Source organism: Equus przewalskii, chromosome 15, assembly GCF_037783145.1.
Source record: "Equus przewalskii isolate Varuska chromosome 15, EquPr2, whole genome shotgun sequence".
Classification (NCBI taxonomy): Eukaryota; Metazoa; Chordata; class Mammalia; order Perissodactyla; family Equidae; genus Equus; species Equus przewalskii.
The window spans coordinates 67829489-67856430 of NC_091845.1; the positions used below are offsets into that span (position 1 = coordinate 67829489).

At 36.6% G+C, this 26942-nt stretch overlaps 1 protein-coding gene across 2 annotated transcripts in view; it reads right to left on the reverse strand.

Moving 5' to 3' along the window:
* Positions 1–26081, reverse strand: part of CAPN7 (calpain 7) — a 38371-nt gene extending 12290 nt beyond the window's left edge. For both annotated transcript variants that reach the window (XM_070576011.1, XM_008536365.2), the window contains exons 1-12: positions 25505–26081; positions 22589–22697; positions 17732–17889; positions 16495–16562; positions 14393–14593; positions 12740–12826; positions 8857–8983; positions 7955–8040; positions 6581–6674; positions 4954–5100; positions 3374–3480; positions 2486–2606 (exon numbers count right to left, since the gene is read on the reverse strand). In XM_070576011.1, the coding sequence (XP_070432112.1) occupies positions 2486–2606; positions 3374–3480; positions 4954–5100; positions 6581–6674; positions 7955–8040; positions 8857–8983; positions 12740–12826; positions 14393–14593; positions 16495–16562; positions 17732–17889; positions 22589–22697; positions 25505–25606 (1407 nt within the window). In that variant the 5' untranslated portion in view covers positions 25607–26081. The remainder of the gene's footprint in view (positions 1–2485; positions 2607–3373; positions 3481–4953; positions 5101–6580; positions 6675–7954; positions 8041–8856; positions 8984–12739; positions 12827–14392; positions 14594–16494; positions 16563–17731; positions 17890–22588; positions 22698–25504) is intronic.
* Positions 26082–26942: the final 861 nt, after the last annotated feature.

The window sequence follows — 26942 nt, forward strand, 5'->3', positions numbered from 1 at the left end:
GTATCTCACCTCTGCCCCTGCCACACATCAGCAAACAGACACTTAACCCTAATTCCTTTCTTTTCATAAAATCTAGTTCTACATGAGCAGGAAATCTGCCTTATTTTAGGACTCTATCCCTTCTTGAAAAAGGAATATAAGGGAGAGAAAACTGCTGCTGAGCTTTTCAGAGGCAAGTCCCAGGCATCACTGACATTCAAGGACACTAAGACATGGCTGTAGATTTTGTTTAGAGAGAGAACCAGCAATTCAGAGGCCCTGAATAGGGGAAGAAATGCTGGAGAACTAAAAAAAGGAATCTGTTTTATGATGAAACATCCCATTTCCAAAGTCATTCCAACTAGCAGCAAAGGAAAAGCCTGGGATAGGTTCAGAAATCCCTTGGTAAGACGTGACTGGACTTAGAGGCAGCAGCTTGAACTGAGATGAGCCTTCACAGTGGACTATGCAAGATCGCCTCAAGGAGGAGACCAAAAAGTGATCCAAAGGGAGGATCGCTGAGACTGAAGTGAAGATCTTAGAAGGTGCAAGCAGGTTAGAGGGAGTCAAACAAAAAGGATAACACTTTCCTGAAAATATTAATAAGAAAATCTTATTAAGTGAAGAAAGTCACGAATGACATAAGATTGGGAATAGCTTTAGTCTAAGATTAGATCTATCTGCACAAATAAGGTTCTAGAGATAAATGCCTGAAGGAGACAAACATGGAAATATTGTTAAATAGAGAACTAAGGAAGTATCTCAAAATACAGACAACAAAAATAACATAAAAATGATGAACCCAGGAAATTCTTCAAATATATACCCAAAGATACTGGAGAAAACAAAATTTTAACACACATGAAGACTTTAGGTAAAGATCAACGCTGACTACAAAGACTTCATGTAAACAAAAGGAAACGGGTCAGCTTCACAGTGTGAGACGTCTGCTCAAGCTGGGTAATGTTGCTTTTGATGAGTAACTTTCAAAGAATTATGATGTGAACGTGAGCACTGTCACAGTGAGGAAACCTGTCACTGGGCCCCCATTTACTCCCTCCACATATGCTCTAAAATGCTTTAATCTTTACAAAATAACTGCCATGTGGAATTGATACTATGTGAATAATGCTACTGATTTTTAACTAAAAAGGCTGTTATTGGAAATTCTTATTTGACTGGCAATCAGTAATTTTTTAATGTTTTGTTTTCAGGTCAAACCACAGGTGCTTGTTTTCCTCATAAATATATTATTTGTCTAGTTTTCTTGAATAATCTAGTTTTCTTTGCATAATCAAAACAAATAGTTTTATATTCCAGGTAAACGATACAATTTTCACAGAAATTTTTCTCACATTCAAGCTTACTTTCATATTGACTGTTTCATTACCTAAATTTAAATCTCTTGCCATTACCTCTCTACTGGTCACCTATTGATTAATGCTTACATCAAGGATGTTTTAACAATAAAGTAATACATACACAGTGTTAAATATTCTCACAATTGAGAATAACAGTTGACAAGTGTTTGTGACAAATTACATTTCTAACACAAACACAAACGTCTCAGCTTATTCAGTTTCACGTAAAGTTTTACATTTTTTAAGTAGTCAAAGGAAGAGACAATGCTATACAGTATGCTTGGGAGTGCAAGAGTGCCCAGCAGATTTAGAAAGCACTGAGACTATACATTTTTAAATATTGCGGCAGGTCCCCACTGACTTCATAATTCATGTAATTCCACGTGTCACATAAGAAAATCAATCTAATTAATACATACTGGTCCCCTGTTATTGCTGATTGATCACTACTTTTGTCTATAGGTTTAAGCAGGAAACTGGCACGCACACCACTGGTTAAACTTTCCAGTGACAGACAGCTTAGGTATCATACCACCAGGGAAGAAGAATCCTCCTCAACAATCTTTGTATTACCTAATCCATACAACAGATCCATTTTTCAGTTGAAAATCACTAGTCAATAACCTGAGAAATAATGAAGTCAACCATTCCAATGATCTGTGCACAGAGACAGGGTCTGAAAGGCTTGACAGCATACAAGGGCTGCTAGCAAGAGAAATACCTGCAAACCCACTGGCATGTTCCTTATTCCCAGGTGTTCTCTTCTCTTCCGTCCCTGCACAAAGATTTCTGCAATGTCTACTATGCTCTAGAGCCTAATGCTGTGATTAGCTCCAACGGCAAGATACAGCCCAAAACCTTGAGGCTGTGTATTCATCCCAACCCTGCTACTTTTACGCAAAAAAAGGGGCATGTGGCATTTCTGTTCTGACACCAGTATCTGTGCTGTCACTGTCGTTATATTTCTCATCTTTTTATTTCATAATTTCCAAGGATAGAGGTCAAGTTGTTTAATAGGTGGAACAAGTTAAAAACTTCACCTACCCTTCATTTGTCAGTATTCAAAAGTCTAACATATCATTTGGGATCCTTACAATTTCTTATATCAAACTAGAAAAACAAGAGAAAAAAATTTAAGGCAAAACCTTGAACTCTCTAATATCCAAAACAGCGTATGCATGTGTGGGAACCAGACCCCACTTCTCTCCTTCAGCTTCAGTCATCATTCCAGTTGATGCAGTGATGAGGACATCCCCTTTGTGAAACCTGGAATGATCCCACAGACAAATAATGAAAGGAAAACACATTTGTAATCTCAGATCATATCATCTTTCCTAATTTAGTCTAGTGGTTTACATGAAAATTTCCACAAATTTGACACCTTTTCCAAAATGGGCTATTCTCAACATCCCCTGAAGAACTTTCAACAAGAAGTACATTTCTATTTCACAGCACAGCAGAGAAATTATCACCCCTCCTCCCTCTTTAGACTACTTAGTTCTCAGGTAGAAACCTATCAGTAAAGGAAAGCAAATGCTACATATGCACATGACTTACAAATAGAGACGAAGATGTGAAACAACAAACGCACGTCTCCCAAAGCACCATTTTATCCAATCATTAGGTTTTCTAGTGTCACTGCTGAATGTGTATTACTGTATAGACAATTTTCCAGTCCCTACATGTGGATTCTCCATTTAAGGCTTAAGCTACCTTCCTCTCTATGTTCTCAGACTTCTCTTTTCTCACTTTCCCTCAATTGGTAAGTACTTAGGAAATACAAAATAATTTTTCCATATTACAAATTCCAGATTCAAACGTTTGTGATTATCTACAATTTGGATTAACTGTAACCATCAGTGAGAATAAGGGCTGGCTGTAGCAACTGAATAAAGTGAAGTCTATTATAAAAACATGATTTCCCTAATAACTGAAAATGACAGCCTCTCCAGTATCTCGTCCAAATAAGGCATGAAGTTTTAAAATAGCCCCTTTTACTACCAAAAAAAAAGAAAGAGAAAAAAAATGTTTACCTTTGATACAGCATCCTGAAAGAATTATCCTTACTGAAAGTCTGGCTGTCTGAATGCATAGCAATCCTCTCCGGTATCCACCCAGTCAGTGCGTGAAGATCAATATTCTGCGACATAAACACATTTCAGCACTGTCAACGCTGTTTTCAAGCTCAAATAGATCCCCGGGGTAGCTATTAATCTCATTGATTTAATGTAATGATTCTGAGAGGAATAAATCAGAAGGTAGTAAGTTGTGTTCTACCAGTAATAAATTTCTTATTTTACTCAAATTCCTACCTGGATTTAAGCACATGCTTGCCTTTTCCTTACAATTTTCACTGCTTTTCTTGAATACAATAGAATTGTTTTACTGGTAAATATGATGAAAACTCAAAACATGTAACTGAAAAAACTGCTTTAATAATAATGACAGTCACTCACCATTTAGTGAGTTCTTATGATACTAGTCATTTTTCTAATGTTTTACATGTATTCTCATTCTTTCTCTAAGCTGCACTGGGTAAACAGGCACTGGATTAGAAAACTAAACTAAAAATATCTGAAATACAGAAGGGCCGGCTTGGTGGTGCAGCAGTTAAGTTCACACCTTCCGATTCTCGGCAGCCTGGGGTTCGCCGGTTTGGATCCCGGGTGTGGACATGGCACCACTTAGCAAAAGCCATACTACGGTATGCGTCCCATGTACAAAGTAGAGGAAGATGGGCATGGATGTTAGCTCAGGGCCAGTCTTCCTCAGCAAAAAAAAAAGGGGGGGGGATGGGCAATAGTTAGCTCAGGGATAATCTTCCTCAAAAAAAAAATTTGAAAGACAGAGCAATTGAGCACGTAGGCTAGGAAGAAATTTTAACATCCTATTGCATTTTTTACTATGACCTATACATTCTGTGCCTCGCATTATAAGAACCAGAAGAGTGAAGGAGGCCTGGCACTAGGGAGAGAAACCAACCAGGTATGAATGATGGGTGATTTGAATACCTTACTTGATTTAATCTTCATAATTCTAAGAGGTGTGTATTATCCTTATATTACAGACAAGCAAAGAGGCTAAGAACAGTTTAATACTTTTTCTAAGGCCATGGGCTGGTTAGTGTCATAATTCAAAGTCATGCTAATGTGACTAATTTCTGACGTTAAGTCCAGCAGTTTACCTCAAACAACTATGGGACATTAACACACACATTGATTTTACAGGTTTAAGTTGTGAAGGTTGGGCAAAACAAACAAAAAACGTCTTCAACTTGAATTTACAAATCAAAAAATATGTAAGGATGACAATATGGCACATCCCTTTGATCTGAAGAGACTTCTTTGGCAAGGTGCCACACTGTATTGAGTCGGCCTATATTCCAATAGAACAGCAGACACATACATTGTAGGCTTTTCAATCTATACAGTGCCCTATCCTTGGAAGAGAAAACATGTACCCCTATAATAAAGTGACTCATCAACGTTTTTCAGGGGTTGATAATTTATTTTCTTTTCCTTTAAACAAAAATATCATCTATAATCTTTCAAATTTAAAATAGTCATATTAGATAACATAAATTTGTGTCTAGATCATCCTTTCTGTTACTTACTGAATTGGATCCTGGGAAATCATATCCTCCCATGACTTTCATGTACGCTTTTTCTATGAGAGAAACCCATAATTCACTTTTGTTGTTAGAATAAGAACAGAGCAATTCTCCCTTATGATCAACAGGTAACTGGTCATCAATTATCACCTGGAGAAAGAGAACATTAATTTCCTTTCTATCAATTAAAAAAACACCTTTTATACTAATAAAATCAAAGAAATGATATGCCTATACTGTTTTCATATTTTCACATCATAGTTTTATATTTTTAGAATTGGATCAATTATAAAATGTTATAAGATGTCTTCATTCAATTTTACAAGCTAATCTCCCTGTCAGGTGATAAACCTTGAGCCAACTGGTTAAATGTTATGGATCTACCATCAAAATTATTAGATTCTAGAAATGTACATTATATCTAAAATAATTATAAAAGGGCCTCACTTTTAAGGTAAATTACAATGTTACTACCTGTCATTTTAACCTAAACCTGCAAAAAGACTCATGCTAAGTATAGTTGTAAAAGTAGAACATTATGGCTAAAAAAATACATTTAAATAACAGAGGAAGTAATCACCACAAAGATACAGTTTCTAATTCATATTATAAAGTGATCTGGGAAACAAGAGGATAAGACGAATTTTGATCCAACACTAACAGGAGAATTCTGCAACTGCACTTTGAAAGTTTCTTTAAACAAAGAGTTATTTAAAAATTATAGTTCAGAAAAACCATTCTCAATAACTTTGTTTAGTTTTTAAGTAATCAGCTAGAGCACTGGTTTTCAAAGGGTATTCTCAGACAACAGCATCACCATTACCTGGGAACTTGTTGGAAATGCAAATTATGGCCCCATGCCAGACCTACTGAATCAGAAACCCTGCTGGTGTCCAGCCCAGCAATCTGTGTTTTAACAAGCCCTCCAGGTGATTCTGTGCACACTAAAATTTGAGTATTACTGAGCTACAGAGCAATTTCTCAGCTTCTCAGATTAGAAGCACCAGGAGATCTTGTTTAAATGCAGATTCTGATTCAGCAGGTCCAGGGTGAGGCCTAAAACTGTGCAGTTCTAACAAGTTCTGGGGTGATGCTAATACTGATCCATGTACCTCTGTGAGTAGACAGGAACTAGAAAACCCCAACAATGCAAGACCCTCACAACATAGTTTGAAGTTCTTAAATAAATTAGTGTAATTTAAAACTATGCATATATTTCACAAAGGAAAACAGAATTTTAAAGGCTTCCTACATCTCAAGTTATGACTATACATATAAACGCTTCTGACCTGAGACACAGTCTGTCCAATTTCTTTTTAATCAAAAAAGTAATTAAGATCAGATTAAAATTTATTTTAAGCATTAGCAATCACTAGCTCAATGTTACCTTTTGGAACCTCCTATAAATTTTCCCAAAACATTTTTTAAAAGACTTTATACTTGTCATGATTTTTAATTACTAGCATATGATGTTAGTAGTAGTAATACGTATAATATCGCAGACTCAAAATCAACTAAACTGACTTTCTAAATGTTCACACAAATAACATTTCTTAATGATTCTACTCAAGATTCAAAGGTGGGGAAGGGAGAGAAAGGAGGAGTTGGGGTGGGGAGAGACATTATTCACCTTTCTTGGGACACCATTGAGGTGAAGTTTTACCATATACTTTCCACATGGATTGTACTCTGGCTCACCATCCTTATTCTGAGGGTAAATTATGCTTTTGTAAGGAAAATAAATATTGAAATACCAACATTAATATTCAATATAAACCACTATGCAGGATATTATATTTTATTTAGACACATGCTATTGTCTTGACTATTTTATAAAAATAAACATGAGAATTTTTTTCTATAATTGGCTTAGAAAAAGAATTTCACTTGAATCAAAGTGCTTATTTAATGTAAATAAATGAATGAAGTATTTTATGAGATTATACAGCAGGGCATAAATTTCACAATATTCTGAAAAGAGCTCAGTTTCTAATTATACACTCTAATAAATGTTCTATTAAGTGGATATATTTTAAACCAGTTAAAATAATCTACTATTGGCCCCAAGAAGAGAAGACCATTTCAGTTAACCACAACTAAGGTGACTACAACTCTGACAGTAATAAAGTTACTTAGCACAACTCTGATAAACTTTGGCAAAATTATCCAATAAGATACCTGTAATAACTATCACTATCAATTTTCTTTTACACGTTGCATATTATTTACTTATATGGTCTATTTATCCAAATGGCAAATAGCTTAAAACTATGGTCTGTGTCTAATTCATCTTTGTATTCTCCAGACTTAATACACAAAAACTACTCAGGAAAAGCTGTATGAAAAAATTATAATGCTTAATTTTTACAATGAATGATATTAAGCTAAAAAGCTTTTAAAAATTGAAAGAAAATATTTCAGTAACATTTCAGTACATTCAAAAGCAGTTCCAGTCAAAAGAAATATATTATTTTATATTTTCCAGTTGTCATTATTGAAAGTTAAAAAAAGGTGAGATTAATTTTAATATTTTACTTAACCCAACATTTCTAAAATATTATGATTTCAACATATAATCAATATGAAAATTTGAGATATTTTCCAATTTTATATTTTTTTGTGCTAAGTTTTCAAAATCTGATGCATTTTATACTTACAGCCCATTTCAATTCAGACTAGCCCATTTCATGTATTCAACAGACACACGTGTCTAGTGGCCGCCCTACAGTGCAGTATAATTATAAATATGACATGATTTTACTTTAACCCATTTATTTAAAAACATATTTATTCCACATACATTATTTTAGCCATATGAGCATACGTTCTTAGATTGTTTTAGCAAATCTTTCCACATTCACAAATCATCTGCTTAACACACAGGGGCCGTAATATTCTGAGTGATACACCCTCTTCATTTTCTATGCAGGTAAGTCCTAAGTTTCAAATTTCCAGTTGAGACAATTATATGAAAAAGACTAAAGGGACAAAAATAAAATTTTACCTGGTAATCAACTTCTTATTAAATCGTCTTTCATAAGCTGCACTGATAGCCAGTGATGCCACAAAGGAACAATCTGATACTATTGTCTGTTAATAAGAATTTATTAATATATTCACTCATTCATTCATGTAATTTCAACATTACCACAATATTTAAGCATTGCACCTAAGCACCTGACTTTTTATACTAAATATCTGAACTGTTGCTTGAATAGGAAAATAATAAATATAGAAATACCATACTGCCAATTTTCTTCAAACACCTATTTTGCTCAAACAAATCCTAGAAAAACCGAATAAAGTATTTCAATGAAGCTAATTTAGAATAATCAAATATAGATGATGTATTCTCTACATGGATGAAAGCATACTCACTGAATCACACTATTTTTAATCACAAAAATTAAAGGCATTTTTTAAGAAGCTGGTTTATAATATAACCAATTAAAATGAATATGCACATCAGAAGACTCTTCAATCACAGTATTTCAGGACTCTTATTTTTACACTAACATGGATGACACCTGTGACTTCAATGCAAACCTTAACTGAAGTTTGTACCAAACCCATATTGTTGTTCTACCACTGAAGTGTTTCAAATAAGTCCAATATCTTTCTGTCTTTTATATCTATTCAATTACCAAAGGTGAAGTTCAGATTCTCAACTTTCTCATTTGCAAGCACATATCGATAAATAGGGTCTATATAAAAATCTGTAATTGCTCAAAACAGTTATTCATACTTATTAACTCAGTATGACTAAGTCAAAGCGTGTAGAATGAATAATTTTTCCAACTATACTCATGCATCTGAACGTATAATAAAAATCTAAGGAAAAATTCAAACTATATTCAAATTACTTTAAAATGCTAGCTTTCGTATAAAATTATACAAAATGTTTACCTGCTTTATGCTAAAACTGGACACAGTATAAATCATTGTAGGATTGTTGGTGAGGTCTTCTGGTCGTACCCATTTGGAAAATGTAGCTTTTTGTTTAGGTGATAATGGTAGCTTGCCCCATCTATCACTGAGGTAATAATAAAAAATTTACTACTACTAGTAATAACATTAATCTTAAAAAATGACTCAAAACCACAATTAAATGTTTCCTAGAGTTTTCTTTTTCAGTATGGTGATCATAGCTATATTTATGCCATCCTAATATAACTCTCTAGTCAAATCTAGTTCTTTGCACTTAACCATGAATCCAGTCAATCTGATCCTCCTCCTCAATTGAAACTGAAAACTCATAACTAAAAACAGAAAAGCAACTTAAATTCATTTATATTTACTTTAAGAACATAATTAAAAAATTTAATTTAGTATGGCTATATTCAAGAAATTCAGTTTCAATAAAATGGAGCCATTAACAATACAAGCAGATTCATTCAAAAGGACCTAGGGAAGCAACAGATCCTTATGTTGGCTCTTGACAAACTTCTCTACAAGGCTAATAATGAAAGTAGCTAATTACTGAGTAACAACCATGTGACAGGCATCATGCTAAAGTACTTTACATACATTATTCATTTAATCCTCAAGACAATTCTATTAAAGCAAATATTTTTGGAAAAGGCTTAAAGTGATTAAATAACTTGCCAAGGTCACAGAGCTAAGAAGTAGCAGAACTGGCCCTTGAATCCAGGTCTCCGATGCCAAATTCACCATTCTTATCCACTACCCTCTATCCACAGTATGCTGGAAATACACCGTATAATATTTCTCTAAAATTGATGTATAGCACAAATAAAAAACATCTACCTTTCCTCAAACCTCTACTAGAGCAAGGGCAACAAATTTTGTGGTTTCAAAGATTTCTAGGATAATATGTTATATGGTATGCAAACTGAAGCAAATATAACATTCTTTTTTCAAAAAATATTGATAGATATTAGGAGAAAGAGGGTTTTGTGGTTAGGTGTGACCTGCAAACTCCTGGTTAAAGTCCTGGTTTTTCACTGGAGGATGGCTCTAAACCCTTCATAAGCCAAGGTTTCTGTAAATTTCTCAGAGTAGAATACAGTATGTAACACTTTTCACACTTTTCTGATAATCATCTCACAGAACCATTAGTGTTCTAGGTAACATTTTGGTACTTGCGTAGTATCAGTAGTTGATTGTAAACAGAAAGAGAACTGAGTGAATTCAGAATTTAAAGACAGCCATCACAAAATTCTAGGGGGAAAAAATAAGACATTCAAATCTATAACCTAATTACTTAGTATTATTAACCTGCCATATGAACCATAATCCAGAATAAATCCAAGATTCCTTCATAGCTGTTTTCTTAAGTCAACACTAAATTACCAAATTCAATGTTTTTTTCTTAGAACTTTAAAGATATTAAAAATATTTTATAAATATAATTTTTACTCAATAATGCTTATTTTATGGTTTTAAAAGTAATACAATTCCAAAACAGGAAAAAAATGTTTAAAAATCCATCTTTCTAACCAAAGATTCATAAATTGTGAAGCCTTTTCTTGTCATCTGTTATCCTTGAATTTAAAAATGTTTACTGTTACTTTTTCTTCCGATTATTCTCACCGTAAAATAATCTAGAAAACAAGAAAGAAAAAATCTTGCTAGCATAAGTTAATTTAGTATTCATTCTTGATTTTTCTCCAAATTTAATTAAGTATTTACTGAGTACCTACTATATGCTAAGCACTGGGGTACAAATTAATCAAAATAGACAGTATCCTTATGAAGCTTCTAATCCAGTGTGGAGGACAGACATTGGACAAGTAAATGTGATTTTGAGTAAGTAAAAGCAAAAAGTAAAATTCTAACTGTGACAAATGCTATGCTTAAATTAAGGGAGTTTGTATGGTATATTTTGCTGTTTCAATTATATTGTAAGCATTTTTCCACGTTATTTAATTTCTTGAAAACTTGATTGTAGCTGTATAATATTCTTCTTATGAACATTCTGTTGTATGGGCACTAAAAATATGATTTATCTTAATTTGTTACACAAAAATTGGAACTACAAGTTTACATCTCTACTTGAATATAACCATATAAGAACATATTAGAATAACTGATTTTCACAATTATAATAATATTGAGGATTATCTTTTATATAAATCACATCTATAAATACTTTTTAGAATTGGTTTCCTGAAGTGAAATTACTGGTTAAAGGGGTATAAACATTTTTAAAGTATCCGAAATGTACAGCCTAACTGTGTAATATAATTTAGTATTTAACACAAAGTTATTTTTCTAACAGTTAACCCTTATTATATAGTGCTTGCAACATAACAAGCACTACTGTAAGTGCTTTGTATTTTATTAACTCATTTACTCACCACATTAACACTATGAGGTAGATTCTATTATTATTTTAAAATCTGAGGCAGTTTTAAAAACTTGCCCAGGGTCACAAGGGATATGAAATTGGTCAGTTTGGCTCTAGAATCTGTGCCTTTAACATCAATGCTATGAAGCTTCTCAAATATAAAAATTTCTTAAATCCCAATCAATAACTAGCATCACACGGTTGCCCTAGTGAAAAAATTAGGTTGAGAACTTAGTGGCTTTGAGACATCTAACTTTCGCCCGTCCAAGAACAGCAAAACGCTTGAAAATGAGAAAGCAGTTCTTCTGTTGTTTGTAGAGCCTTTTATAAGTTCTGTATATAACAAGCATTCAACTGATTTTTCTTCTCATAATAAATATAACACACTCATTGCAGAAATTTTGAAAAATAAAAATATTTAAAAAAGTCAAATCACCCAATTTTGCTACCTAGAGACAACCACTGGAAACATTTTCATATGTATCGTTACATCACTCTTTCTACGTACCTATAAATATATGAAAGAAAAATAAAATTTGGGTTTATATATATAATTTTCTATCTTTTTTATTATATTGCAAGCATCTTCAAAGACATTTTTAATGGATAACATAATATTTAACATAATAATATGGATGTGCCATTATTTAATCATTCCCATATTGTTGGATATTTAGTTTAATAATTTTTTGCTGTAAAAAATGCTTCGATTAATGCTCTTATTATATTTATCTTTGACTGAATTTTTATTTCCTTAGGATGACTAGAAACTGGGAGTCCTGAACCAAACAATCATTTTAAGGCTTTTGACATATGCTGCCACTGTCTTGGAAGGCTATGTTAACTAACACCTTCATAATTAGCCCTTTCTTGAATTCTATCTTCTGAGTAAACCGTGGTATTGTTATTCTATTCTCTTTTTCCATTCAATTCCTTCACTGACTTGCATTTCTGTTGCAATCCAAACATCAATTTGACAAATATTTACTGAGTATAGCCATGTGCCATGTAACAACGTCTCAATTAACAACGAACTGCACATACAACAGTGGTCCCATAACATCAGTATCGTACAGCCTCAGTGCGTAGAAGGCTATGCCATCTAGGTTTGTGTAAGTACACTCTATGATGTTCTTTTACCGAAGAAATTGCCTAACGACACATTTCTCAGAACGTATCCCCATCGTTAGGCAACACGTAACTGTACTTAGCTTGTGCCAGGTAGTGTGCTAGGCACTATGAGTATAATATCAAGGAAAAGGACATCCATATGTGCTCATTACTAGGCAAATGATAACACAGGTACTCTTGCTATGTTGCCCCACCTCCTTCCCATAGCCGCACCTCTCCTCCAATCAAAATTTTTTAATACAAATTTGAATTTCAAGGCTATGAATTACACCAGACTTCAGAGTATGGAAAAAATGCTGGAAAATTAAAACAATCTTGGAAGTAAAAACTGCAACAGTGGTTACTTACCAGAAAGGCATCGGATAGGCAAAACGTTCTCTCAGATCGATACTCATGAAAGGAACATATTCTATACCATTTATTTTTGATGTTGTCCTATAAAACACAAGAAAAAAATCTAAAGTAAATGTTCAGGTCTACCTTAATTACCAATCTTATTTAAACTCTTTAAAATTTGAATGATAAGGTATGATACTATAATAAAGTTAAACTGACTGTCATGTTATATTTGGACAAAATTTTCATAAAATAGTTGAATACCAAAAAATAAAACAATTGCTTACTTTGGATTTTAAAAAACATGACATCTACAATTCTGGAAAGTATGTTCTTCATATTTTCTGGTTATGAGAATATGGAATGCATGGTAGAAGGAGGAAGTATCATAGATGTCAGCTATGGCCTCTTGACAAAGAAAGGTGGTTTGCAGTAGCTTTGCATGTTCTCTTTTTGTTTTGTGTATATGTTTATTTGTATTTATTAATTATTTCCTCCTTTTGTTTCTTTCCCTCATTTTACTTACAAGTAGTTGCAGGGTAACTTCACAATTTAGTTTCTAGGAAACAACATTCAGTGAGACTATCACTGAATTTGAGGACAATTCACAGTCAGCGATGGATACAATGACTGTGTGGATCCTCACCTACAGAGGATGACAACTTCTCACTCATATGAAGGACAGCTGGATTTTGTTAGGTAGAAATACAGAGCTGTTCTGTTGTGGTATGAAATTTCAAATGTGTATAGAAGGGAGCATATGGATGCTGAGTAGCCAAAGGGTTGGACTGTTATTAATTTATTGTCTCTAAGCTCCAAAACCACCTTTCTTTGTCCTGCTTTGTGTTGTGTTGGTTAATATCCAACTTTTCTAGGGAAAACGAGCAAGACTGGTGGGAGTAAAATCAAAATCTTCTGTAGGAAAAGAAAGAAAAATGCCTCAGGCTCAATTTTAGGAAATTAAAAATGAGCAACTACATGACTTGCACAACTCTAAGCAGGCTGGATCTCCTCCAGAGCCCAAGTGAAGAACAGCCACACTGCCTCAGAACACAATCACAAGAATTTCCACATCATTGTTCTTTTGAATTTTTAATTCGAAATCCCAAGGCTGCTTCCAGACACTGAGGCTGCCTTCCCAGACTAGGGGTTAGCAAACGTTTTCTGTAAAGGGCCAGAGAGTATACAGTTCTGGCTTTGCAATGAGGTCTCTGTGACACAGTCTTCCGGGTTGTTTTCTTCTTTACAACCCTTCAAAGAAATGTAAAAACCATTCATAGGTTAAGGCTTCCCTTTGCTGACCTCTGGCCTAGACTGCCGTTTCAAGGTAACTTTCTCTCCCATTAGGTTCCTGGTTACAAGTTGCATAGGTTATGAGTGGTCTGCCATAGCTCTATTTTGCCCCCTAATCTTCAGCGCTCAATTCTCAAGAATGTTATTAGGATTTCAGAAACACATATGTCTACTAGAAATGCTAACACTAAAATATATTAGAACAAATTTTAACTTTTTCAAAAGTTGTGACTTATAACAATTTAGAACTAAGTAACACCAGAACACACTATAACAAAGATGTGAATGAGACTCAGCAAACCTAATGAGAATACAATTACCTGCATTGATTATGTTAATAAAATTGTTACAATGACTCATAAACTGATTTACCTGAGAACTTCTATTTCTTCTGCTGTATATCTCTGTCCTTGTGCATCACATGACTGTGGACTTACAAATGGCTGAGGTCTTTCAAGGAAGGGATTAGTTCCTAGTGGAAAATGTGCCCTCACTGGAGGTGGCTTTGGTTTAATATTTGTTGACTTGATTTTGCATAATGGCTTTGTTAAAGGCTCACTCAATGCTTCAGCTCTATAACAGAGAGAGGTACAGAAAAAAAGGTTCTAGTTTTTCTTCTCACATTTATGCTTTCCAGAAAACACAATTTACTTCAAGAACCAGTCGAGCATTCCTAATGTAAAATTAGTATATAAAATTCTTACATCCTAGTCAATTACTTAAGCTACTCCTAAAGTATTTTTGCAGATATTCTATTGATAACAGTAAGTGAGCACTTACTGCATGTCAGATACTATGCAAGGTAAGGAGGATACAAGAATATATAAAACACAATCCCTACTGTTAAGGTGCTCATAGTTTTGTGGGGAAAGAAAGACAACTGCATCGAAAGTGACAGGTGCTAGGACGGGAGGATTACATGTGAGTGAACACAGAGAAGATGATATTAATTTAATGATTGGGAAAAGAGGGTGACTCAGGGAAGTGTTTTTGAATTGATGTTTGAGCTGCAGATAAGTCCACCTGGGGAGTGAGGAAACATTCTAAGTAGAGAGAAGAGCATATGCAAATGTGCAGAAGTATGAAACAGCATAGCTGAATTAAAATAATTTCCAAAGAATGGATGGAGCCCCTGTGAATAGTGTAAACGAGAGGCAGGAGGAGATGAGACCAGGGGCAGGGGGTGGACCACAGAAGGCCTCTCATGATATTCAAGGGAATTTTGACTTTGTTCCGTCAAAGGACTAAGAAGGTAAAAAATAGAACCTGAGGTCCATAGATGAGCTTTAGGAGTCTGGTGAACACTCTGAAATCATATGCAAAAAAATTTTATGTACATTTTTCCCAGAGAGTGGATTCTCAAAGAAGCTCATGATTAACCCATGTCCCTATGCTTAGGATGCTCTTAGAGAATACTGAATGGGTTATACACATAGGTAATAAACATCACCTATGATTTTGAATGGTGAAATAAGACAAAATGGAGATGATAACTATGTGTCAAGTGCCCACATGCTCATGCATTTGGACAAACAAACTAAAGGTTAGATGACGGTAATGAAAAGGAGAGATAGTCACACCGCAATAAAAAAAGAAGGGACTGGTGGTGGTACAACAACCAGTCGGACCTTCAAAAAGAGGTAATTTAATTAATTCATGCTATAACTATAAATGTAATTTCTACCCTTTTCCTTTGTCTCTAACACTCTTCAAGAGGTCCAATTCTCAAATCTATTCATTCTTTGAACAAATAGCTACTGAGCACATACTATATATATGTCTGGCACTCTGCTACGTGCTTGGTTACAGTATTGAACAAGACAGACAAAATTCTCTGCCCTCACAGACCTTACACTGGGGGTTGGGGGTTGGAAGAGACACAGATATTAATAACACGATAAACTGGTAAATTTCATATACCTTAGAAAGTGGTAGAAGTCATGGGAAAGAATATTAGAATACAGTAAGCAGGATAAAAGTACTGGAGGAGATTCCACTTGAAACAGAATGGTTAGGGCAGGCATTATTGAAAAGCTGACATTTGAACAAACAGTTGAAGGAGCTACACACATTGTATAATTTGGGCTATGTGTATGGCTATAAGCCTGCTCATTCGCAATTTCTCTAATTTTAGTTGTAGCTCTGGAAGGCTATGTGGAAGTTCTCTTTGGAAGTTTGATTTTACACAACAAAAGAAAGTCTTCCATTTCAAATATCATAGTCATTTTTGTTTTACATATAATAAAAACTAAATAAAACATTTCTTCACTGATTTGTTATTTCTTGAGTTTAAAGCAGAGAACTACAGAGGAGTAAATTCACTTAGAAGAAGGAGGTATTATCTGCTTTAGCTCTCAGTCAACCTGAGATGGTTTGTTACTACGAACTCTACCACACATTTAGATGAATCTGTCACATTTAAGTAACATAGTACACTGCCATCATGAATAACAACTTGGGTGACCAAAACTCACCTATCTAGTGCCTGTCGAGCCAACTGTTTCAGTTTATTTTGCAGAGTTTTATCAGCAGTTTCAGAAGACTTAAGAGAAAGAGAGAGAGATATTATGAAGCATAATTATTTTTTAATTTGCTTGATCCATAACATTTTAGAAATTTACAATGCACATTACATTTCTTGAAATGATGAGAGAATAAACAAAGAAGATAGTTTATTTTCATCCGTAAAGGTATCATTTAAAATAGTAGTGAAGGGGCCAGCCTGGTGGTGCAGCGGTTAAGGGCACACGTTCCGCTTCGGCAGCCCAGGGTTCACCAGTTCGGATCCCAGGCGTGGACATGGCACCACTTGGCAAGCCATGCTGTGGTAGGCGTCCCACATGTAAAGTAGAGGAAGATGGGCACAGATGTTAGCTCAGGGCCAGTCTTCCTCAGCAAAAAGAGGAGGATTGGCAGCAGATGTTAGCTCAGGGCTAATCTTCCTCAAAAAAAAATAATAATAATAATAGCACTGAAAATTCGTCACTGAGCTAAACTTTAAGACCACATCACGTGCTAACTGGACCACAACTATACGATCACGGTCCCATGGAAGGCTGAGCAGCAGGAACCTCAGAAGACCAGGACTTATCTCTAGTCTAGTACCCACAGACACCAGGCTCGATGGTTCCCCTGAACAAAAGACCCCTGGACAAAAAAGCCAGCCTGCTGAACAATACTGAGAACACTACTCACTACCACTTCACCATTTCCTCCTGTCAGATGCACTGCTCTAATGCAGTAGATGACCCTTAAATCTAGCAGTCCTAATGAGAACTTCTTAGGGAGCAGAAGCCACTCAGCATATAGATTTCACATTGCAAATTAGTAAAGCTCTCCCAAACCACCACCTTATTTTTCAGTGAATGAAACAAAGAAAGGGGAAGTTTATTCTAATTTCATAGATTTGTGATGGTGAATTCTTCCTGTAATAAGTTGATTTTAGTTACACAGGTATAAAAAGGTTAAAAAAATAGTACCTGTAATTAAAAAACAATCGCCTAATGATTCAATACCGTCAAATTTTTAACAAAGTCTTAAAATCTGTTATTAATTTTCTACTCTTCATCATCTTTTAATGAGGAGTAGCTTAATTACACTTATAATGATACAATAATTTTTTTCTTTAAGGAACCGTTAAGTAAAATTTGCTAGTAAGGGAAGAAATTTCTCAGCATAATCCCACTAAATTTAACTAGTAGCTATACATACGGTTTTCAGACAGAGATCTACAGCTTCTGTATACAATTCTATAGCATCTTCAACATTCCCTTTTTCATCTTCATCAAAAGCTTGTGTAACAAGGAAATGGGCACGTTCTAAATCCAACTGCTGTTTTGATTTCAAAGGATCGGCATTCTTTGACTGAACTAGATAGGAAAAAGCCACATAAAAGAAATATTACCAAAATATATCTATCTATCTATCTATCTATCTCTATCTCCATGGAGCAAAATACTATTTTAACACATTTAAGTCATTCTTTACCAAAATTCTATAATCCTTCATTTAAAAAGCTTAGCAAGGTCAAAAAATCCTTAAAAAAATGACTAAGTCTCCCCTTCTCTTTTCAATCTTAATTTTAAGGCCAAAAAAATATGTCCCTACTTGTTTAACTCATCACATGATAAACACCAGAGATGAGGAATATCAAAAATGTGTTATTTATTCAAAAAATGTTTTCCCTGAATTTCTTTCTCTCCATGCCAACACTTCCTTCGTTTAAAAAATAAAACACAGGTGGGGCTGGCCCCGTGGCCGAGTGGTTAAGTTCGCGCACTCCGCAGCAGGCAGCCCAGTGTTTCGTTGGTTCGAATCCTGGGCGCGGACATGGCACTGCTCATTGGACCACGCTGAGGCAGCGTCCCACATGCCACAACTAGAAGAACCCACAACGAAAAATACACAACTATGTACCGGGGGGCTTTGGGGAGAAAAAGGAAAAAATAAAAAAAAAAAAAAAATAAAACACAGGAGTTCTCCTCAAATACCACCTCCCTAAAACAAAACAAAAACTTGAAAAATGATAATAAACTCAATTATGTTTTAAGGTAATTAAAAAGAAATTTTTTCAGTACAGATAATAATTGTGTAATACACTAGGGCTTGATGATAAAATTCCTGCTGTTTCTTATTCATCTGGGTCCAGATTAAGGAATCAGATATTTTTACTGTTCCTTAAGTGTTTCTATTTGTTTTTAATATAAAGTATATACCTATAAGGGACTTGTATCAAGAATATACAAAGATTTCTTACAACTCAACAATAAAAAGACAACTCCAATTTAAAAAATGGGTGTAATGATTAATTACATCATCAATTTAACGTCAACTTGACTGGATCACAGGATGCCCAGATTATCTGGCCAAACATGAGTTCTGGGTCCTTCAAAATGGGCGTTTCTGAATGAAGTTAGCATTTCAATTGGCAGTAAAAGCAGACTGCCCTCCTGAACGTGGGTGTGCATCATCTAATCCATTGAGGGATGAACAGAACAAACAGGCAGAGGGAGGGAGAATTTGCCCTCTCTGCCTAGCTGCTTCAGCTGGGACACTGGTCTTTTCCTGCCCTCAGGACTGGGTCTTGCACCAGCTAGCCTGGTTCTCAGGCCTTTGGACTTGGACTGAACTACAATACTGGCTTTCCTGTGTCTCCAGCTTGCAGATGGCAGTTAATAAGATGTCTTAGCCCCTATAATCACATGAGCCAATTCCTCATAACAAATTTATTTACATACATCCTATTTGTTCTGTTTCTCTGGAGAACCCTGACTTATACAATGGACAAAGGATCTGTATAGCCACTCCTCCAAAGAAGATATTTAAATGGTCAACTGACACCTGAAAAGATGCTCAACAGCAGTAGCCAGCAGGGAAATGCATATCAAAACCACAAGATGCCACTTTACACCCACTAGAATGCCTAAAATCAAAAAGACAGAAAATAATAAGTGTTGATAAAGATATGAAGAAAATGGAAGCCTCACACATTGCTGGTGGAATTGTAAAATGGTGTAGCCACTTTGGAAAACAGTTTAGCAGGTCCTCAAGAAGTTAGACATGAAGCTACCATATGACTCAGCAACTCCACTCCTGGGTATATATGGAAAAGAACTAAGAAACGTATATCCACACAAAAATGTATACACAAATGTTCTTAGCATTATGTGTAATGTCCACATGTGAAAACAAGCCAATGTCCATCAACTGATGAACAGATAAACAAAATGTGGTATATTGATACAATAGTATATTATTTAGTCATAAAAAAGAATGAAGTACTGAGACATGCTCCAACACGGATAAATCTTGATAACATTATGCTAAATGAAAGAAGCCAGAAAAAAAAGGCCACATACTGGATTATTCCACTTGCACGAAACGCACAGAAAAGGCAAATTCATGGAGACAGAAAATAGATTAGTGGCAGCTAGAGGCTAGGAGAGGGGAGGAATGTGCAGTGACTGCTCTTTTGGGATGATAAAAATGTCCTAAAATTAGATAGTGGTGATGATTGCACAACTCCGGGAATATACTAAAAACCACTGAATTATATACCTTAAAAAGGTGAATTTTATGGTATGTGAATTATATCTCAATAAAGATATTATTTAAAAAAAACAAAGCTTTATATTTGTTTGTCTCTTAAAAGTATGTGGTGATCGGGCTGGCCCAGTGGCTCAGCGGTTAAGTTTACATGTTCTGCTTCGGCGGCCCGGGGTTCACTGGTTCGGATCTCGGGTGTGGACCTACGTACCGCTTGTCAAGCCATGCTGTGGTAGGAAGATGGGCACAGATGTTAGCTCAGGGCCAATGCTCCTCAGAAAAAAGAGGAGGATTGGCAGCAGATGTTAGCTCAGGGCTAATCTTCCTCAAAAAAAAAAAAGTATGTGGTTATCTTTTTAAAACTTTAACCCTCAGGACTATCTGTCTGAAGTATGTACTAATCCCATTTATAAAATGAAGATACCAAAGCTCAAAAACGTTAAAATATCTAGCCCAGGGTTTCACAGCCTTGGCACTAGTCATGCTTTGCATAACGATGTTTCAGTCAATGACGGACCACATATACAGCAGTGATCCCATAAGATTAGGATCATGTAGTCTTGGTGTTTAGTAGGTTATACCATCTAGGTTTGTGTAAGTACACTCTGTGATGGTCACACAATGACGAAATCACCTGATGATGCATTTCTCAGAATATATCCCTGTCATTAAGTGATGCCATGACTGTACTGACAATTTTGGCTAGATAATTCTTTGCTGTGGATTGTCCTATGCATTGTAGGGTTTTTAGCAATAGCCCTGACCTCTATGCAACTAGATGCCAGCAGAATACTCCTCCCCTCCCCCAAGGGTAAAAACCAAAAATCCCTCCAGACACTGCCAAACGCCTCCCTAGGTGCAAAATCGCTCCCAGTTGAGAATGACCAACCTAGCCTAAGGTTTAAAAGCTGTAAGCGAAGGGCAGGAACTCAGCCTAGATCCTCTGGTTCCAAGCCCTGGGCCCCTTGGACTAGACTGGTGAATTTCAACCTGCGGCACCTTCCCATCCAAAAGTCAACTCACCTCTCAAGTCTCTTGACTGTCAGCAGACTCTGTTTTAAACACTGGGGTTCTGAACAAGGTTTTTAATTGAAAAAATTCCTCTGCTTAAAACAATAATTATGGAAACTATTTAATTCTCTACAGATTACACTCCAGTTTTTGAACAAAATAGGTCAAAAAGCTGGCAAAATAAAGTATGCTATACTTTAAAAATCTTTTGAACTTTACTTCTGTTTCACTGGCAAGTCTTTATTCTTCAAGAGATTGGGGCTGTCTCATTCTGTGCCTGAATATCACATTTATAAATTTAAGAACTTCATTTACTTGGCTGGGAAAATGAAGCTCCTCTGAATTACACATATTTTGAATACATGGATTACTATAACTTTGTATCGAGTGAGATCCTGATACACAGGCAGTGCATTTTTCAATGCATGCAATACTTCTCCTACTTAAAAGATAACTTTATTTGAAAACACTATTTCTGAAACAAGCTTTCTCATTATCGGCAATTGAATTTAAGGACTTCATTTACTTAGCTGGGAAAATGAGGTTCCTGTGAATGACATGGTACTTTGAATATATGAATCAGTATAACTCTGGATTAAGCAAGGCCCTGATACACAGGCAGTCCCTTTTCAATACATGCAATTTCTGGGCACTGTCTTAAACCAAACTACCTTGTCTTTAAGAGGACTGTCATAATAAGAAATTCAATGATCAAATCTTTATCCTAAAGGTGCGCTTATGACTGCTCGTATCAATTTAGAATGAGTGTGGAAAGTAGCACAAAGTCCATTAGGCAATGCTGAACAAAGATTCCTCTAAGCTGCTTGTAAAAGAGCCCTTAGTGAGATTCCTCAAACAAAATGTCAATAGGTAACCATCTTCTTTTCTACACACCTGAACAGATTTTGACAGGAACCACTTACCTCTAACTAACAAAACTGTGATCATTAAGCCTGTGTGTACTTGTTTCATAGCATCTGCCATGCTGTTTACAAAAATAAATACAAGTTGTTCCAGGTCTCTGCTTACATGTTGCTTTTCCAAGATATGGTTTAAAAAAAGAGGTTAGCTAAAGTCTTGAGGCTGAGGGTACCGATATAGAAAAGACCACGGACCTACTGTCAAAGTCATTAAACACTGAAGAGGAGTAGAAATTTCACCTTAACATCAGGAGAGGGCATGTGACAGACATTTCAAAAGAAGACTTTAACAGGGTCTTAATCCTGACTTTGCCATGATACACTGTTTGAATGTAGATAATCCATGGTGTCTGGACCTCTGGGAAGTTAGCAGAGGGCACTATATTATCTCTAAGGTTCCTCTTCACAGATCTATCAGTTATTTCCACATTATGACTTTTAAAGACATGATTACCAAAGAGGCATGAGCAGCAAGAAAGTGAGGATTGAGATCCAAGATGAACACAAAAAGGAAAGGGAAACATAGGGGGAAAAGTAAGATGCGGAGAGAAGATAAAAAATGTGGTGACAAGTTCAGTAGTCCTTTACTAACCTGCTGAATGTAAAGCCTGGACTCTCTCCAGATACTCATTTATTTTTTCTTGGATATGTTCTAGGCTTGATCCAGCCATCTCAGCATAAATTAAAGCCTGTGCAGCTTCCTAGAAATAAAAAAGAATTCAAAGAAATCTAACAGGTGAATTACAATTTGAATTTTCTTGACCACTTTCTAACTCACTACTGGTTTCTACGAATGACAAAACAAGAATGTCTTTAAGATATCAGTAATTTTCTCACAAAAATGCATGAGTTATATAATCCTCCAATACCTTTTCTTCAGTTTTCAATGCTTTCAATTTTCTCATACTGTTGAAAATTTACAAACTCAAATAGGAGGGACCGATTATAAGTATTTTCTTAGAGTAGCTGTGGTTTATATGTTTTCTGTTTTCTTTATGCAATAGGTCAGATTTAAAATTATACACTTTAAAAAGGTGAATTGAACCTTAAAAGTATTAGAACAGATAATAATAACCAATAAAATTACATGTCGAGGACGGATTACAAGAAGTTATAATGGTTAAATGTCTCCCAGTGGGAAAAAAAAATCTTTTTCTCCACAGAAAATATTGTCACAAGGTGACACAGATTTCAGTCCTATGAAATCAACTTGTTTTAGTTAAGAAAACCTGGATTTATCTTCCAGTTATTCTCTAACTTCCACAGCCAGTTGTGCTGTGGCTGGTGAGGAAAGCTCCAATCTCATCACCATTCCAGGGAGGTACCAACGCTACCACCGAGAAGGACCACAGAGAGTTCTCCAAGTAACACCACCTTCTCTGTGGTAACCCAAGCATGTGCACTTCTTGGAGCCTCATGCCTAACTGTGTGGATCCAAAGATGCCCTCTTCTGAGCATTGCTTTTTGAATCCAGTTATTGGAGCAGCTGCTGTTTCACTAAACTTAAAATCAAATTCATTTGGGGGCCGGCCCGGCGGCACAGTGGTTAAGTTTACACGTTCAGCTTCGGCAACCCGGGGTTTGCCGGTTCGGATCCCAGGTTGGGACATGGCACCGCTTGGCAAGCCACACTGTGGTAGGCGTCCCACACAGAAAGTAAAGGAAGATGGGCACGGATGTTAGCTCAGGGCCAGTCTTCCTCCCCCCGCTCCAAAAAAAATCAAATCCATTTGATCCAAATGGAAATTCAGTCTAAAGGCTGTGGGGACAGAAAAGACAAGATTTCCTCACATTCTGTAACTCAGATATTGCAGGGGAGGAAAATATAACTTTACATGTAAACATTACATATTTTATCTTCCGTACCATCATTACCTAAATACATTAATAGCCACGTTTAACTTCAGTAAACTGATGTAACATACATGTGCATAAATACATATTTTACCCCTTCAGTTATCTTTTGTGTAAATATCGATTTTCAAATAATCATCTTGCTTAAAAGAAATAAAGCCAATTTTTAAAATTGCTGATATCAATTTTACTTTACACATTTCATTTATATTCGAAAGTGACTAACAATTAAGGAATCTCTTATAGAACAGTACCAAGACAGAAAACACTAAATATCTGATAAAGTTTATACAGATCTAAATAGTTCCTAGAAATAAATAAGTAAATAGTAAATAGAAAGTAATAAATAAAAATAGTAAATAGAAGCAGGACTTTTCTTTCTGAAGGATAAAAAAATTCTTCATAATGACATGCATGTAATCCTATAGCAAAACAAGAGGCACTGCCTAGCATTTTCTTTTGCTTTAGAAAAAGCTATTTTATACAGCACTACTTTAACCCATGAATATTTATCGGTTACTTCACAAAAGCAAAACACAGAATTTCTCTTTTAAAGAAAGACCACCTTCAGGAAATTGCCCCAAAAAAGTGCAAAATGAAAGATTCTGAAACACACCAAGTCTAAATATAGATTATAAAATGAAGGCAATAAAATATTAATTGGAGAAAAGCAAACCACATATACTAATAGCACATACGTTTATGGGAAAGAATAACTACTACTGTTATTATCAGTCTGACATTCTTTCTAAAAGAAAAGGTGACACTATCATGAGGATACAGCTACCTCCACAAGGAAGCAGAGGGCACGGCTGGAGCTCGAGGGGTGTGTTTGCAAGTCCTCGGGACTGGACAGCAGAGGGTGGACTGCGGAAGCTCAAACTCTTTAATAATTCTGCCCCCAGGAATTTATCCAAAAGAAATAGCAAAGAAATGTGTAAAGCATTAGTTATAAGGATACTAATCGTACCACGATTTATGATGCTGAAAGGCCAGAATAAACCTAAATAGCCAATAGAGTTTAAAAATAAGTCAAGGGACATCCACATAATGGAATACGATGCCTCTACTGTTAATAAGATACTACAGAAGTAGACAATGATTTCTTAAACGTTCAAATGAAAAGAACAGGTTAAAAATGGTGTAAATAGTACAATCCAAGTTGGTTTTTTAAAAAAAGGTGTGTACACACAAATGCGTAGAAAAACAAGTACAAAGATATACATCAGATATTAGGATAAGAGACGTTTCATTCTTTTTTAATCTACTTTCTAACTTATTTTCTTCAACGAACATGCCTTATTTTAATGTATATCAGAGACTACGTCCCAGGAGCCATAAATCAGAGCCAAGTGACAGAACTAGCTGGCTGTTCGGCGACCCCTACCTAACTAGCGCCGCCCGAGGCAGCTCAACGGCGGGCGTCCGCGGCCGAGACCCCAACCAGACGCTTGGAGCTCCCGAGCGCGGCAGGCGCCCGGGGCGTGCGACGGGCCTGGCCCCTGCGGCCGGGGTCTCTGACCCCTCGGCCGTGGTCTCCGCCCCCTGGAAAGGAGAGCAAGAGGAGGGAGAGCGAAGCCAAGCGGGCCCGGTCCCCTCGGCCCCTGACCCCCGCGCCTTGGCCTCTCGAGGCAGCCGCGGTCCCCGGCCCTACCTTGTAGTAAAACACCGCCTCGGAGTAGCGACCTTCGTGGTCGCGCTGCACCGCCAGCCGGGCGAACTGCACGGCGTCCCGCTCGAGCGCCGTCGCGTCCATGGCGCCGAGGCCCCGCGCCGGGGAAGGGAGCGAGGCCCTGACTCAGGAAGGCTCCTCGCCGACCGCGGTGCGCCTGGGGGTCCGGGACGAGGACTCGGGAGCGCCCCACGAGAGGAGCAGCCAAGTTTACTTTCGGCGGCTGAGCCAGGAACGCGGGCCTTCCCGGCTTGGGATCGCCGTGACGCCGCGCCCCCTCAGCACGGCTCTCGCTCCCAGCCAGCCGGCCGCCTCACTTCGCAGCCACCGCATCCCCAGCCCCGCCCACCGGCCGCACTGCGCAGGCGCAGCCTGGCCCTCAGGGGTGTCTGGATCTGGGGCGGCCAAGGCCAGGCTCGCGGGAGTACGCGGGTGGTGGGCGGGGCCCAGCCTGCTGCGTGCCGGCGCGCACGTGACCGCCACGGCGCCCGGGATTGGGCGGGCGAAAGCAGCGCCCCATCAGAGCAGCGGACGTCTCCGCCGTGGGCGCGGAGGTGACAAGGTGTTTGGAGGCTGTTGCTACAACACTTGGCAAGAGACGCGCATGCGCGTTACTGATCCTGCTCTTCGACAAAGTGTAAAGGGAGGACGTGAAGAGCGCTTTCCAGCATCGTCTTGACTGATTTTAAAACATAAAGGAAGAAAAATAGGCCATAGGATTCTTTGGAGATACTCTTTTATAACGTTTATTTTCCACAAACTCAACCGTTACCCTATATAGCTCCCCTAGTGTTTGGTATTGGTTGAATTGTCAACAAACAAGGTCATATATTTTCACTTGTACTTATGCTTAGGTTAACTTAATGCCATTGTAATTACTTAATAACATTATATGATTAATAATTAATCATGTTAACATATGATTAATGTCTTTCTCCCTTAAAAGTCTGAATTCAGCAATACTAAAAATGAACGAGATGCCGCAATATGGATGAAACTCAAAATTCAAGCTGAGTCAAAGAAACAGGACACAAAAGTACATACTGCCTGATTTCGTTTATAAGAAACACCAGGAAAGACAAATATAATAATTAATGTTAGAAATCATCAATGGTTGGGAAGGGATACAAGGGAACCCTTTGGGGTGACGGAAATGTTTTATATCTTGGTGGTGGTGGTGCCAAAATGTGTACGTTTGTCAAAACTCATCAAACTGTACCTTTTAAGTGTGTGCTTTTAACTTTTTCTTAATTGTATCTTCATAAAAAGATTTTTTTACTCAGTTGGCCTGCAGTTTAAATGACTCTCATTTCTTAATTTAACTGTTTCTTCACATTTAGTAAAGTTAATAATAATAACTATCTTGGTGGTCTGTGGTAAAGAATTTGACTCTGCCTGGTACAAAGGTGGTTCTCATGGT